The 14,546-nt window shown below is 37.9% G+C and overlaps 1 protein-coding gene across 13 annotated transcripts in view; it reads left to right on the top strand.

Moving 5' to 3' along the window:
• Positions 1 to 14,546, top strand: part of LOC124297845 (CUGBP Elav-like family member 2) — a 374,143-nt gene that overhangs the window by 333,507 nt on the left and 26,090 nt on the right. For 11 of the 13 annotated variants that reach the window (XM_046749175.1, XM_046749176.1, XM_046749183.1 and 8 more), the window contains 3 exons: positions 4,041 to 4,246; positions 8,667 to 8,798; positions 11,149 to 11,422. In XM_046749175.1, coding sequence (XP_046605131.1) covers positions 4,041 to 4,246; positions 8,667 to 8,798; positions 11,149 to 11,422 — 612 coding nt within the window. The remainder of the gene's footprint in view (positions 1 to 4,040; positions 4,247 to 8,666; positions 8,799 to 11,148; positions 11,423 to 14,546) is intronic. The other 2 variants (XM_046749184.1, XM_046749177.1) reach the window with 1 other exon arrangement.

The raw sequence follows: 14,546 nt of genomic DNA, 5'->3' as shown, positions 1-14,546 counted from the left end.
TTAGCGCTGACACTCGAACAACACGGGGTCGGTTGTCGGCTTTAGCCACTCCCTGGCTTCTGGGTTATGGGGGATGGGCATGCCAACGTGGCATCGCCCGGTGTTTCCGTTCTCCATTCGATATTATATTCGCGAGATAATAGCCGCCGCAGCGCGAACCGGCTACACGAGAAAACGGCTTCCAGGGAACAAATGGACCTTCCGTAACTCGATACTGTAGCTGTAACTCACCCTCGCCTCGCAGTTTCAACGAATGCTGTTCCGGCTTGCTAGGTCAATGACTCGATGGAAGTAGAAAATTGTGAAACTGTGTGCAAATAAAGTTGACTCGATTCTCGACTCAAGGTTCTGCAATTCCTTTTGAAACAGCAATCGTTTATTCAAAATCGTTTCAAAGACGGTGAATTCATGATCAAGCAGAAAAAGTTTCTAGATGATTTAGAGAGGTGAAAAATATGTTATCTACAAATGAAGTCGACTCAAGTCTCGACTCGAGCTTTTGCAATCCCTTTCAAAACTGCAAGCATTTTTTCAATATTGTTTCAAAGACGCTGATTTGACTATCAAATAGAAAAGGGCTTGTGGCTAACCGAGGAAGGTGAAAAGTATTTTATTTACAAAAGAAGTTGACTCACAAGTTTCGACTCGAGATTTTTCAATCTCCTTAAATTGCAATTATCTTCTGAAAATATATCAAGAAGCTTTCCATTAATTTAGAAAGGTCGAAAGTATTTAACCTACTAATGAAGTTGACTCAAATTTTGACTCAACGATCTTCAAGGTATTCTGAAATCTTGGAATAGATTTCGTTGAAGTTGTGCATCAATCATGGATTATCGAAGGAGCGAACTTATACCGATATGTGAAAACGTAAAAGAATCCATCTAGTCTGTCAGTAAAATGTAGGTTAAAACAAGAACAAAAAAACTGTATTCTGATCCCAATCAATATAATTATCAATTGCGGTTTTGCGGTTTTAATCAATCGTTCAACTGCGAAATGAAATTCTGTTCAGTCACGGCCAGAAAAAAACCTGTTTGAATACGTACCTGTTGAAAAATTGACTTCTGTTTGATAAAAAAGAAGTGAAGTTGAAACAAATTTTGAAGGCATCATCAGTATTTATCAAATAAATTCTGTTATTTTACAAAGAAATGCAGAAATAAAAATTTTCTGAATACAAGTTATAATAGAAGTAAAAAATTGTTCCAACGTCACTCTTTTGTTTCGACTCTCTCTTGTTTGCGATTGTCACTTTTCAATACGTCATCTGGTGGAGAAAAATCAAATCAATGCAACCAGGCTGACAGGTAACCGTTGAACGTATATATTATTATGTTTAATTAATTTATGTGACTTGACTAATTTTGAAACTCCAAATACGATTTCCCTCGAATATAATTAAAAATTTAGGTTATGCGGTGATAAAATGGCGCCAACAACCAGACTCGGACGTCATGAGGACATTTTCTAATACCGTATGAATGCGTGGTTTGGTCCACCTTTGCTGTCCCTGCACGGCGATATATTTCCGCGGGCACGTCTCGTTTCCCTAATGAGTGCTTACACGCCCCGCAACGCACAATGGTTTTGGTTTCGGTTCCGGTTTTGGTCGCTTGTTGGATCGTTCGGCGCTCGAAACGTTTTGAACTCGTGACGTAACGTGGATGGATTTTCAGGGTGTTTCCAATTCCACGGGGTTTACTTCGGCGATCGTTGTCGGGTATTGATTAATTTCAGATGCATAACCACATCCGAAATACTGCTGCCTGAATTAGTGACTTATATGTGTGGGTTATTGCCAGTGGAAAGTCAGATCCAAAATTACGTGCGAAGAAAAAACATGGATTCTGGTTTCCCGATTCGTAGACTCTTTCCGATCACGGTTCAATCAGCGAAGTGGATCGTTTCCTGGAATTCCATTCGATTCCTGATCACCCTCGATTTTTATTTATTGTCAAATCATCCGTAGAAAAATATCGGAATTGATAGAAAGTTGTGAGCAAAACCTTTGACAATGATTTCTCTGAGCGCATTTAAACCGGTGTTAATAGAAATTTGTACTTTTTTATAGTGATGAAATTCTACAATCACTTTGATACTTTACGCAATATTTTATGCAATCCGAATCATGACAAGAATAAAAACAAGTGTTGAAAAATGAATCAAAAAATTTACAATTTGTTACGTTTCGGATTTCAATTCGTATGCACTAATTTTATTTCGAATACTAACATGTAAATTATGCACGATTAGTCGGTTGATATTTGATATAAAGTCTTATGAAAAAATCAAAGTCGTTAACAGCTCGGCACTTCACTTTTAAAGATAATTCAACACGTTTTAAGAAACCAGTTTCATTGATTCTCGCATTAAAAATATCAGTAAACCGTCCGAACTCTTCAAAGACTTTCACTGTTCATTCATGAAACACGAAATCTTCAACTTTTGCACACATAGAAGCAGCCTAGAGTAATCGATTCTCTGCCTCCTGATAGCTTATTTTTGCATCACCGATTCTGAAAATTGTAAAGAATAAAATAAAATAAGTAAACCTCTATATTCTCTTTTGCTAATCATACCCCATCTTATGAATATTTTTGTACAAGCTTTTGTCGTGTCGTCACTTTTAATATTTTACCCCTGTTTTTCAACCGGATGCAATAATTTTCTCCAGTCCCACGCCTCTCGCTATTGGAGAAATTAACTGACCGCCGAGAGTGCCGGGGCAGGTCAAACAATTCGCAACTGGGGCTTCTGACGAGGGTAGAAAATTAATTAAACCGATATATAGAGCTATATTATACGCCGAGGATCGAATCCAGCTTCTGAACGAAAAGCGTGCTCCCTTTCTCTTCTCTCTCTCTCTCTCTCTCTCTCTTTCTCTCTCTCTCTCTAACTCTCCTTCTCTCTCCTTCTCTCTCCTTGTATCCTTCTCACATTCTCTGACCGATCGGTATACTCATTCAGGAACTTTAACCGCCTTTCTTCCGCTCTTCTTCACTGCCAATTATTCTTTTGCCACTGATATTTTCATGAAAGCGAGATTATAATATAATTACTGTTCAAAAAATTTTACGCCCGTTATTATTCAATCACTTAACTGCAAAGTGGTCACGCTTGTTGGGCCTTCATTTCGCCTCCTTTAAGTTTTCTCAGGTGATTGAGTGTTTTTCACTTGGTCATCTCGATTGATTTTTTTTATACAACATATATGTGAGATAATTTTTTCCATCGGAATGTTCCCTCGTCTATTTGTATATCTTCTCTTTTTTTCTTTCCTGTTTGTTTATCAAAATTTTTTTTCGTTCGCTTTTTTCTGCTCAACCTAAATAAATATTGAACTGGTGCGTTACCCTAACTCTTTATTAAATTTATTCATTTCTGTCTAGGTTTTCAATTTCGTATTTCTTATTAATCTCGGTTTAAATAAATAGAAGGTTAAATTACTTTCCGTAATTTCTAAAATAATCTCTGATGTAGGTAAAAACAAATATTCTCATTTTTACTTACTTTTTTTAATTTCTGGGAACGAACAGGTTCCTTAATAAATATGCGATTTTTATAGTAACAATAATACCACTGGTGCTCCCGAAAGAAAATAAAATAGTCTGTTTTCAAATTCAGTTGTTTCGCTTTCGTGTTACACGTCACGATAAACTAATCACTCGTCTGTCTTTGCCTCGTTTCATCTGGCAATTGTAATATTGAGTAGAGAATTAGTCACGTTTGGCAAAAACGCCGGCGTCTTCGTTCCCGTTTCTTGTTACTCGTTGTCATTTTTCATTACTTATTGAAGCCTGTCATTGCGCGTCGGTGAGAAAAATTGTTCGAATACCTCAGACATGAAATTCAAAAATCTAAAGAAATGCAATTCGTCGGTTCTTCGCCAGTTCACCGTCAATCGGCTTTTGTCGTTTTTTACAATATGAATCAGCATCAAACCCAATTTTATGAATCACATTATCCATTTTCGGGCAATAGAATGCTGATCTCGTTCTTACGCGTTTCGTATAATCGTTGTCTAATCTCTTTTTCAGAACGGAAGTTATTCGTCGGCATGCTGTCTAAGAAGTACGGTGAAATCGACGTGCGGAGTATGTTCGGAGTTTATGGTGCAATCGAAGAGTGCACTGTCCTCAGAGACACTGCCGGTCAGAGCAAAGGATGTGCCTTCGTGACATTCGCGAGTAAACAGTACGCGATCAACGCCATCAAGTCGCTGCATCACTCCCAGACCATGGAGGTAAGCATAATCGATTTAGTATCTTCAATTCCTTTCCTTCATTCCACACTTAAAGGAGAACACAGTGCGATAGTTGTCCTCAACCTCTATTTGAAGCCAGGTTAAACTACAAGGAACGTTAAAGTGGCTATTAAAATGATCAAAATTACCACATTAACGAATCATGGCTTAGGACTTGAATCACTCGATGCAAGCATAAGTGAATCACTGAACTGGGACAAAAATTGATGAAAAGATCTATGAAGGTATTAATTTCGAGCAAAGTGTACACCGTTTCTTACAAAAGTTCGATCAGATCGAATGCAGTATGGTTCATAAATTGTCTCATGGGCTTCAGAAGATAAAAAGAGTCGTTAAATGTTCTACGAGTATGTATTGAGTCGATTGAAAGTCGTGCTGATCGTATTTTTAACCATTCAAAAAATATGAGTATACAGTGTTTATGAGGAAGGTCGAATACAGGCTGTTTCCGAGTAAGCACCGCTGCATGTTTAATTGCCAACCCTTAAGGGAAACAAACATCGGTAAAACAGACCGTTTTAAGTCCTCTCGGTTGAGCTAGAACTGCCCCGTGTTGCCAAATTGTGTGGATTTGTTCAAGCTGCTGTTCAATTGCTTATAATCTGTGCTGAAGCGTTCGGTGATCGCGTTTCGGAGTGACGTTAAAGTGATTAGATGGCTTGACTTTACCGAAGTGATTATGTCTCGGTAAGTCTGTTTTACCGATATTTTTTACCCTCAGTGATAGGCAACACAACATACTGCGACGTTTACTCATAAATAAACCGTATATGTATTCAAAAGTTGTTGGAAAGTCACTGCAGAGTTTGTACTGGGCTTGCACTATTGCTTCGATTTCATTTAGATGTCGTTACTGAATAATTAACAGTCACGTGCTAACTAGACCATGGCAACGCGAGCTGGAATAACAAATTAGTTTGAGCATTGCGTCGTCGCGTTGCGAGGCATTAGCGTTTTATTATCGTCGATATTCATAAGCATCCACGCAGTTTGTACCCATGTGCCACGCTGCACCAACGCCATGTTGATTTTATCTCTGAACCTTAGAGTTCTGCACTCGATGCGATTGCATGTCATGTGCACCGGTTTCAACGCTCCGATTACTTAGATTATCCTCCATCGCTAATCACAATCGCGCGTATTTCAATCGATTCACTTTCATGTCCTATAAAGGGAATACTTATTTCCCGAGCGATTCAATTACCCTTTTCCTTATTCGTTTTCCTTTTTTTCCATCATCCATGAATTGCCACGACGCCTCGTTCCGGTGAAAATGAAACCGTGTTACAGAGGGTTGGAAGCCCTGGACAATTACATTTGCATATCACAATTGAGAGTTCGTCGACTGCATTTTTCTAAAACTATTCAGTTTCATGAGAATATTTACTGCCGATCTCTTAAAATAGGAACTTGTTTCCTCAATCGCCAAGTTTATTAAAACTTTGTAGTTTATGATCACAATTGCTCAAATTTATTCCAACACTTAACGCAGATAATCCTGAAATTATACAGTGTTCCCAAATTTCTTGATAGTGAAAATCGTGCAAATAATTTTCCGGGGTTGCGGTTTCCTCTTATACAATTTTTGACATTCTGATTATTGTAGGGTCGTCTATGGAAATTCAGTTACTATTGGGTTAAGGGAATTGTCCGGATGTGAATCCACTTTCTTTTATCAACATAATATCTCTTCTCTACAGTTCTCAGTTCCCGTTATACAATTGGAATCACAGTTCCCTCCCCGTTTAATTTAGGTCTCAGACGTCGGATTTTTCGACTCAAATGTCCCGTCCAGGTCTAGTTTAGGCTAACCTTAAAATATTGGTCCATTTTGCATCGCAAGAGTGGGAAAAATGGTTGAGAATTTCATTTCTCTACTGCGGAACACTTCGTGAATTTATCCTGGGTCATGTTGCCTCGTTCACAAATTCCGTGTTCACTTTCTACGTCATTATGAATGAATAACGAAATATAATAATTGGAATAAATTACGAGAATAAATAAGATCCAAAATCGACCTGCTGATAGCCACAGAAATGTTTATGTTCTCCGAAAAACCGCAAAGATTTGATGAAATTAGTTCTACGCAAGGTGCAAGATTGATTTATCAAATATTCGCAATCCTGTTCTTTTTAGTTTTTCTGAAATGTCTTTCGATACACAATCATTTGGGAAAAGGAAAATTCCATGGTGATTAATCACCGGGATTATATGAATAGTCAGAACGATTGTTTCGGAGACATAAAATAATTTCTCTATCGTTTGAACTTTTAAAACGAAAGGTGCTTGGTGTTTATTTGATACGCACAAGTGATGAAACGCGCGAGTTTACTTCTCCAAGCATACATACACGAATATCGTTATAGAGGCGTTTATTATCCGTCAGGGTTTACCGCTGATGTAAACGTATCAATCGGAAGACAGACATCTCGGTGTAAACTTGTCGTCCTGTACCTACATTTCTGCTGTCCAACTCATACATAACTTCTTTGCTCATCGCTCTGTAATGGATCCAGAACGTTAGCTACAGAATGTTTCAGTAATGTGAAACGCAAGATTTGAAGCATGTGGATTACAAAAACTCCGTACTAGTTTTTCAAGGGAATGCACTTTAATCTATTCTAATGAAACTAACTCGACGAAAAATTGTCAGAAATAAAAAGATAAATCACGGAGAAAAAAATGAAATGCATTTTCAGGATAATCAACCTTTGGGAGTAAATTCACACATCCAACATTAAGGGTTAACCCCGAAACTCAACGTTAAAGATTCACTCATAAAAATAGTTGGGCGTAACCAACAAATTCCAGGACCACCCTAAAAATTGAGTAGTAACTCCGAAATCTTGAGGACGAATACTCAAAAACAGTTTGGCGTAACGATCAGTTTAGGGTTCATACTTAAAATTGAGTGTTTGCCCCGGGAGTATTTTTTCCGTAATGGAAGTGCAGATTTTGACGAAGTCGATTCGTTCTTGGGAATTTGAGTCTTTAATCGTGGATGAATCGACCTGTAGGTAAGTTATAGAGAGGCTTTGGTGTGAACGCCTGTGGCAACGATCCAAAATTTTAGCTGAAAAGAAACGGCACGCAGCTAGCTAGAACTGTCGCTCGACAACGCGAACTACTACAATGACTAGTACGAGGCCGATGACTATTTTTATAGGTACGAAACCGCGCGACGTTACGTGACCGGACTTGCATTCTGAAATAAACAATTTTACGACGACACGACGACGTGCCCGATGATCTACGACGTTATCCACTTTCCGTTACAGCTCGGTGTCTTTTATCACTTTCCGATAAGCTATCATGTGATGCGAACATTCGTACCGACCCTCGATGCAAACGGAACCGCCAATCAGCAGTCGGCAACATGTCGATATTATCAACCACCGAGAATTCCTTCATTCTTAGAAGAAGAAAAAAAAACGAAATACAAAGAAAATTTACTATTCTATATATTATTTTGTTTGAACAATAGTGAAATATTTCTTGTGCTGTGAAAAAATGAGCTTTGAAAGCACAGCGATTTGAGACACAAGTGGTTTCGGATATTGATTCATGCACTGCAGGCATCCCAGATCTGGCATCAATTTTTCATACTTACAATTTTTATCAGCGAAATACAAATCCAGTTTGAAAATCACGTGGAGGGCCATTTGGGAATGAAAATTTGGCGCAAGGTCCATACCCGTTGTCACTGTTGTATGCGAGTAAATGGAATAGTGGAGTTCAATCTTCTCATGATTGGCTGCAGGCTGATTCTATAGTACGTCAAACCATTTACTGCATGAAGAAAGTAATCTAGAAATACGAACATTTCTAACGCACAGTGATCGATGAGATTCTAACTTCGATTGGAACGCGGAAACTTGTTATCTGAATCCAGATCTTCGAAATAATCCAGTCTGGTGCATTCTAAGTCTGAAATCCCACTTGCTCTCTTTTGGTTTTTTAAAATCTTCCATGCACGGTTAGAGGAGCGTTGGAGAAGTGGGAGTGTATTATGCATTTATTTATACGCATCTCGTCGAGTGTTATACATAGCGTCTGGATGCGAAGACGTTGTAGGATTCTGGCTACTTCTGCTGCTCAGCTTGTTTCTTCGAAGCAATTCAGGAGCAGACACCATTTTAATATCATGAATATTTCCAATTACAGAAGCACGGAAGGAAAAGACGAAGTTTCGTCTCGCGTGTAACTCGAGCGTAAACTGATTAACCGGCATGATTGCATTTTCGATTGCCATTTTTCCACCCGACTATGCAATGTCGTACTTTTCCGTCTTCTTCACCTCCGTTCTTGAACCCGCTGTTTCATCTGCGTCTGAAGCCAACCCCTGTATATTCTGACAATAACAAATACAATACAAAACATTTATCTCCTCTCGTTTCAGGGATGCTCGTCACCATTGGTTGTGAAGTTCGCTGACACGCAGAAAGAGAAGGATCAGAAGAGGATGCAGCAGATACAGGCCAACCTCTGGAACCTTGCTGGTGTCAACATGGCTCCTCACTACCTCACGACTGTGAGTATCGAATGCCACTGCAGTAGCTTTATTCCTGGCTTTCAAATCCTTTTCCAAGACAAAGAGATGTCGAACTCTAAGTTACTGATCTTTGTCAAAAAATGAAACCCCTGATTCCCAGTCAAATTCTTTTCCCAAGAAAGTTTTGTTGTCATTACCATGAAAAGATCCGATCGCTAAGTCTGTCATCAAAAAAACCAGTGACTCTCATCAAAAATACCGACACATCACTAGTAACCATCAAGTTTATCGTTGCAACGATTTAAACCTTTTGGTTTGGCTGCTTATCTTACTGTGCATGGTGACAGTGATAAACACGCTGTGAAATAGTTGTTCGAGACTCAAATCCCTCTGGAACAAACCTAAACGAAAGGATGCAGACTGTCCTACAAAGTCTGAGGTGGAAACTATAACGACGGAAGAAGAAACGGAACTTCCAATCGACTTGATGCGGTAGTAGCGGCCATTTTGCAGTCGTTACCAGTCCAGGAATTGAGTTCTCTATCACGAAACGTTTTCGTTCCTCATGATCATGGTTTTCCTCCTTTTGATAACAGAAGTTCTTAAGCTTCCCACAGTCGCTCATTGAAAGGACCTCTTCCTCAATGCAGTCCAGATCCTTTTGAAGGAACCTTTGGCATCCTCATATTTCCGAGCTTAAACCGTACAGCTAATTAAGCGAGGATGCAGGGGGAATTTCAGCAGCATGTACTTCTTCCTGCAACATCGATGTCAAAGCACTTAGAGGGACTCGGGCTTTTCCAATGACAAGAGGAAAGGCCAGGGAGCCAGCAAAGAGGAAACATGGAGTCAAGAAACCTGGGCGAAACAAAATTCTGCGTAATTAATTACTTCGTCAAACGAAATTATCGGCGGAATGATTTCGTCCCTGCGAATATCGTCGACTCGGTTCGACGCTGAAGCCATGCAGCGAACTCTACCCTCGCTCCTTTTAATAACTAAATTACCTTTCAGCTTCTCCTACCGACCGATGGAACTACATATTCGCTTTTTTTAAATTAACCATCATTCTCTTACAACCCGCCAAACTCGTTTTTTGACCTGCTTTTCATCTCTTTCTCTTTATTTGCAAATTTTCCCTAAATACGTTTCGAAATTTTTGTAATCCAGTTCAGAAACTTGAAACTATCCAATCGAAACTATTTCAACCTGTTATTGGTAAATGAAAATAGAGAGCAGATTTGCACTCGTATTTTTTAAATCGGATATTTGACTAATATTTTTTCTCTTGTAATTTCACCGTTTTCTCCGGATACCAAACAATTATTTAAAATATTTGATTTCACTGAGATTTTACTGAAGATGAAGTTTTTTTTTCGTTTTTTTTTCAACGATTTGAGCACTGGTTTATTTCTTTGTAATTCCAAAGTTATCATTTTATCGCTATTTTGTTTTTTTGTTAATTGAGCATTAGTCATGCCAAATTTAACCTTAGCTTTATCCTTTTGAAAAAATATAACTGCGGATGGTCTTGACGTAAAAAATCGACGCTGAAAAATCACTGTGAAAAAACACGTACTAATGTGCTTCAGAACTGTATTCAACTTCAGTATCAAGGTCAACGTCTATTTTTGTTTTGAGCAAATTAATGTAATCAACTTTTTGAAGCTCAAACAACAAATGTTCTTTATTGTGACTCCACACAATTTGAACGTGCTTGTTCATCACAAGTTAGTGGAACTTGAAGTGATGTGCTTTCCGCGATTGAAAAAAAACCCATATTTTTCGAAGATGCTTGTCGAACCTGAGTAAAAAGTTTAGGTGAATCTGCCGTGAGTAGAAAAATAAACACGCACATACTTTAACAAAAGACCATGAATTTTAAGTTATGTTCTTGTTTAACGTGCCTTCGAAATTCAAATTTCAAACCAGTGAAAATTGCAAATGCCTGAAAATAGTATATTGTGTAACAAGGAGGCAAACCCGGTCTTTTCGGGTCGAGCTTAAGTTTGCAATGGAAGTCGAACGTGAGCCTAATACGAATATTGCAAATGTGCGAGGTGAAAAGACCGTCGCCTCCTTGTCGCACACTATTATTTATATAACAAGAGTATGTTGCGCGTTTCTTCACGAAGCACGATATTGAGGTTAGGTTAGAGGTTAGGGTTGCGCAATTTCAGATTTGTTCGCCGCAGCGCATGCGCGCAGTGTAGAAAAGGCCACTTTCAACTCCTAGGACTCAGAAGTGGTCTTTACAGTACTCCGCACATGCGCATTCGCATTCTCACTCGACCGTCATAGAAACGGCTACTTTTCGTACCGAAAACACGCGTGAAAAAATGCAGGTAAACATGCTCGCGTTGTATAAAACTATTTACCGTCGTTTCAGAACGAAACGCATTCGTTGGCGCCGGCCTCGCTCCAACTTCTGCAGCAGCTTCAAGCTTCTTCGAATCCTGGCACACCTGGAAACGCTGCGGCGAATGCCAACGCTCTGTCCAGTGTTCAGCACCAGCTTCTGCTTCAGCAGCATCTCGGTCTTGGGGGAGGAACGCCGGCACCCGCAGCGCCCCAAACTGTCCCCAGTCCACCGGAAATCAACCCCGCCAATTTACAAGGCCTAGCGACGCTGGCGTCTCTTAGCAACTCGGCGGGTGAGTACGGTCAGTGCTCTCCAAATTTTATTATTTTATTTCCACACGGCTCGTAGAGAAGTTTCATGTTATTTGTTTCGAAATTTATTTTATAACGTCTCCCCAGTCGAGGATAAAATTAAGGAGTCATTTGTTAACTTTTTTTTTTCATTTGTAACTTTGATCAAGCAGTAAGGTGTATCAAAAAGGAACTATTTTGCTTGCTGGTAACCCTAAAAACTTTGGTTTTGGTAGAAAGAAATATCCTCGCGCAGACCAAACTTTGTAGATTAATGAGAAGCTGCCGCTCATTAGACATTTCAAATTACAACAGTGAATTAATTGTCGCCTATGACGTACTTTTTGGGAGGAAAAGATCGTTTAGACCATTAGGATTGTACTTGAGGTTAAAAACAAATGTTTCATCCAATGTTCAAATTTTTTTTCATACCACAATGAAAAAATTATGAACACTTTTGAGCTGAAATTTTTTTTTCCAACACCATCGTGTTCTACGTAACAATTCAGATCAATTCTATTTATAGTGATAGTTTGGCGACTTAAATCTTATGTTCATAGTTTTTTTTTTATAAACAATAGCAACTGTGCAATAAAAAAATTTGTTTATTGGATAAACATCTTGTTCTCAACTCATAATACAATCTTTGGGGTCTTAAAATTGTAAGGAGTGGCCGCAAAATAAGCCGAAAAAAAAATATTTTTTTTACACACCCTATAAAGAAAATGTAATGGGTTCAAAAATTAACTATATAACGTTACTTGTATAAAAATATATCTTCATATAATATATATGTCAGAAAAAGTGTATTTAGGTTTCATATAAGTTTTGCAATTTTCGTATAAAGTATTTTGCAATACTCCGCTTCGCGTGTATACGAGCACAATGACAAGTAAAAATTTTTTACCCATGAAATTTTAGCGTTGTTGTTGTTGTTCTTATTATTATTATTGTTGTTGTTGTTGTTATTATTATTACATCACTAAGGTGACTCGCAAGTTCAGAGAAATACCAGAGTGTGTTCCAATTCCCAAATTAGCTTACGTTCCATTGTTTTCTGAGAACAAAGGTCGTAGAAATTATAATTTTTTTTTTTTAGGATCATTTATCATGTTATTATTGTATATTTTTTTAAATCTTCTGAACTTAACTGTCATGCAGGTTAATGATTTAAAATTTTTAATTTTGTATAATGTAGAGGTAAACGTGAAATCCAGTAAAATATTGCTTAGAATTTCCAGCCAAATTTATTTTTTTCTAATAGCTGGGAAATTAAATATCTGAATAGAATAACTTTGAACGAATAACATAATTTTGAGAAAATTTAATGCTTTTCAATTTTTAAAACCGAATTTCGTATGAAATCAATTCATGTCATGCCAAAGGAAACGCAGGTCAAACTTTTCGCAAATATATGATAATTCGATTACTATGTATACGCTACTTAACCCTGGTGTTTAAACGCTTGAACTTGTCTACTGCGTGATGTTAAATTGTCGCGTCGAGCTATATAAGATTCGTCTGTCGAGCATATTATCAGGGTCAATGCGGATCACTTCGTTGCAAATTGTTTCTTATTTGATTATTTTCATCGCATGTATTATATAGCAGTTAGTTACTCCACTTAAGCGATCAAAAATGACGTAATAGTTAGTTACATTTATAGGGCATGTGAGAAATTGATTTTTTTTTAATTTTCAAGCCTTGGAACAAAACTGGAAAATTCTGCAGACTGAATTATTTTGTATGACGGCGATGTTGAAATTTCATTACAATTGAAAAGCTTTACTGCTGATCACTGCCCGGGACAAATTATTGTGTTTTATCCGTTTTTTGTTTTTTTTTTCTATCTTCGATGCAGGTTCCAGGGGATTTCTAGAGGAAGATTAAATTCCAGGGGTGATACAAATTCGTAAATAGTTATAGACAATGAAAAACGATGTAACAATAAAGGATGCAGGCATATCGGATATTTTTGACGACGGCGTTAAACTCGAGACACCAAGTCGAAGAGATTAACGAGCGCATTTTTATCCGAAGTTTAACTAGCTTGACGGGATTCGCCTCCGTGAGCTTCAGCCACGGTAACTTTATAGCGTCTATTAGCTGCATCTAAGTCGGACGTTACGTCGAGGAGGAAACGTGTCCCGGGTTTTAGAGGCTTTGGACCTCAAGATTGGAGAAGGAATTAATGTCCCCAGCTTGTTTTTAAGGCATTCCGCGAGTTATCCTTCTCCGCCATTCACATTTTATAACTAAGATCTCATCTTGATGAGAAAACTGCAGCAATAAACTCAAAAACGAGGACATTCAACTAATCTTCGCCTTATGCAGGCTAACGGGTTCCAATTAAAATCGTTGCGTTAATAGGAGTCAGGAAATTTTACCATTTCTCGTATCACTCGAATTTTTATAGTTTGAATAATTTTCAGGAAAGAGAGCGATGTAATAAAATAATAATTACAGATGAATCGGAAACAAGTAAAGGAAAAATTTGCTCAAGCTATCTCCAGAAAATCAAAAAAGACGATTATTTTGAAATCATGGTTATCGGATTCATTATGAAACGTTTCTTTAATCATGGCTGAAATTTTATATTCGTGTAGTATTTCAATTTGAGAGTCCACCATTTTTTTTTTTTTTTTTAACTCGTGTCTTCATCATGCATTTGGCTAGAATTAGTGTTGATTTCGAGTGTAAAACTATTTTTTATTGAACGGATATTTAGAAATTTGATCGATTGTCGAATTAGAAGATTAGTTGTTGAATATTGACACATGTTTATGTATGTGGAAGACGGGAGACTAACGTTTTTCAGGGGCGGACTTTAAGTTCCAAATTTGAAAAGTTCCGATAGCGCCTAAATCCGAATTATTTGCTGGCGAAATTTGAAGTAAAAAAATCAAAATTTGACAAAACAACAAAGTTTCGACATGCAAGGTTTCGAAAAATCAAGTTACGATAGAGCAAAGTTCCGAAAAGTAAAGTATACTCACACAGTCGTGTAGTTTACTCAACGAGTGAGCGTAAAAAATCAGAAAAAGCGGAAATCAGAATGACCAGAATTCCAAACGTAAAAATATCGAGAATCCAGAACAAAGAAAGATCAAACTGGTGAAATTCGATGTTTCGGAT

This window comes from Neodiprion virginianus, chromosome 2 (assembly GCF_021901495.1).
Source record: "Neodiprion virginianus isolate iyNeoVirg1 chromosome 2, iyNeoVirg1.1, whole genome shotgun sequence".
Lineage (NCBI taxonomy): Eukaryota > Metazoa > Arthropoda > Insecta > Hymenoptera > Diprionidae > Neodiprion > Neodiprion virginianus.
The sequence above is the reverse complement of the archived record's forward strand: the minus strand, read 5'-3'. Positions and strand labels throughout refer to the sequence as shown.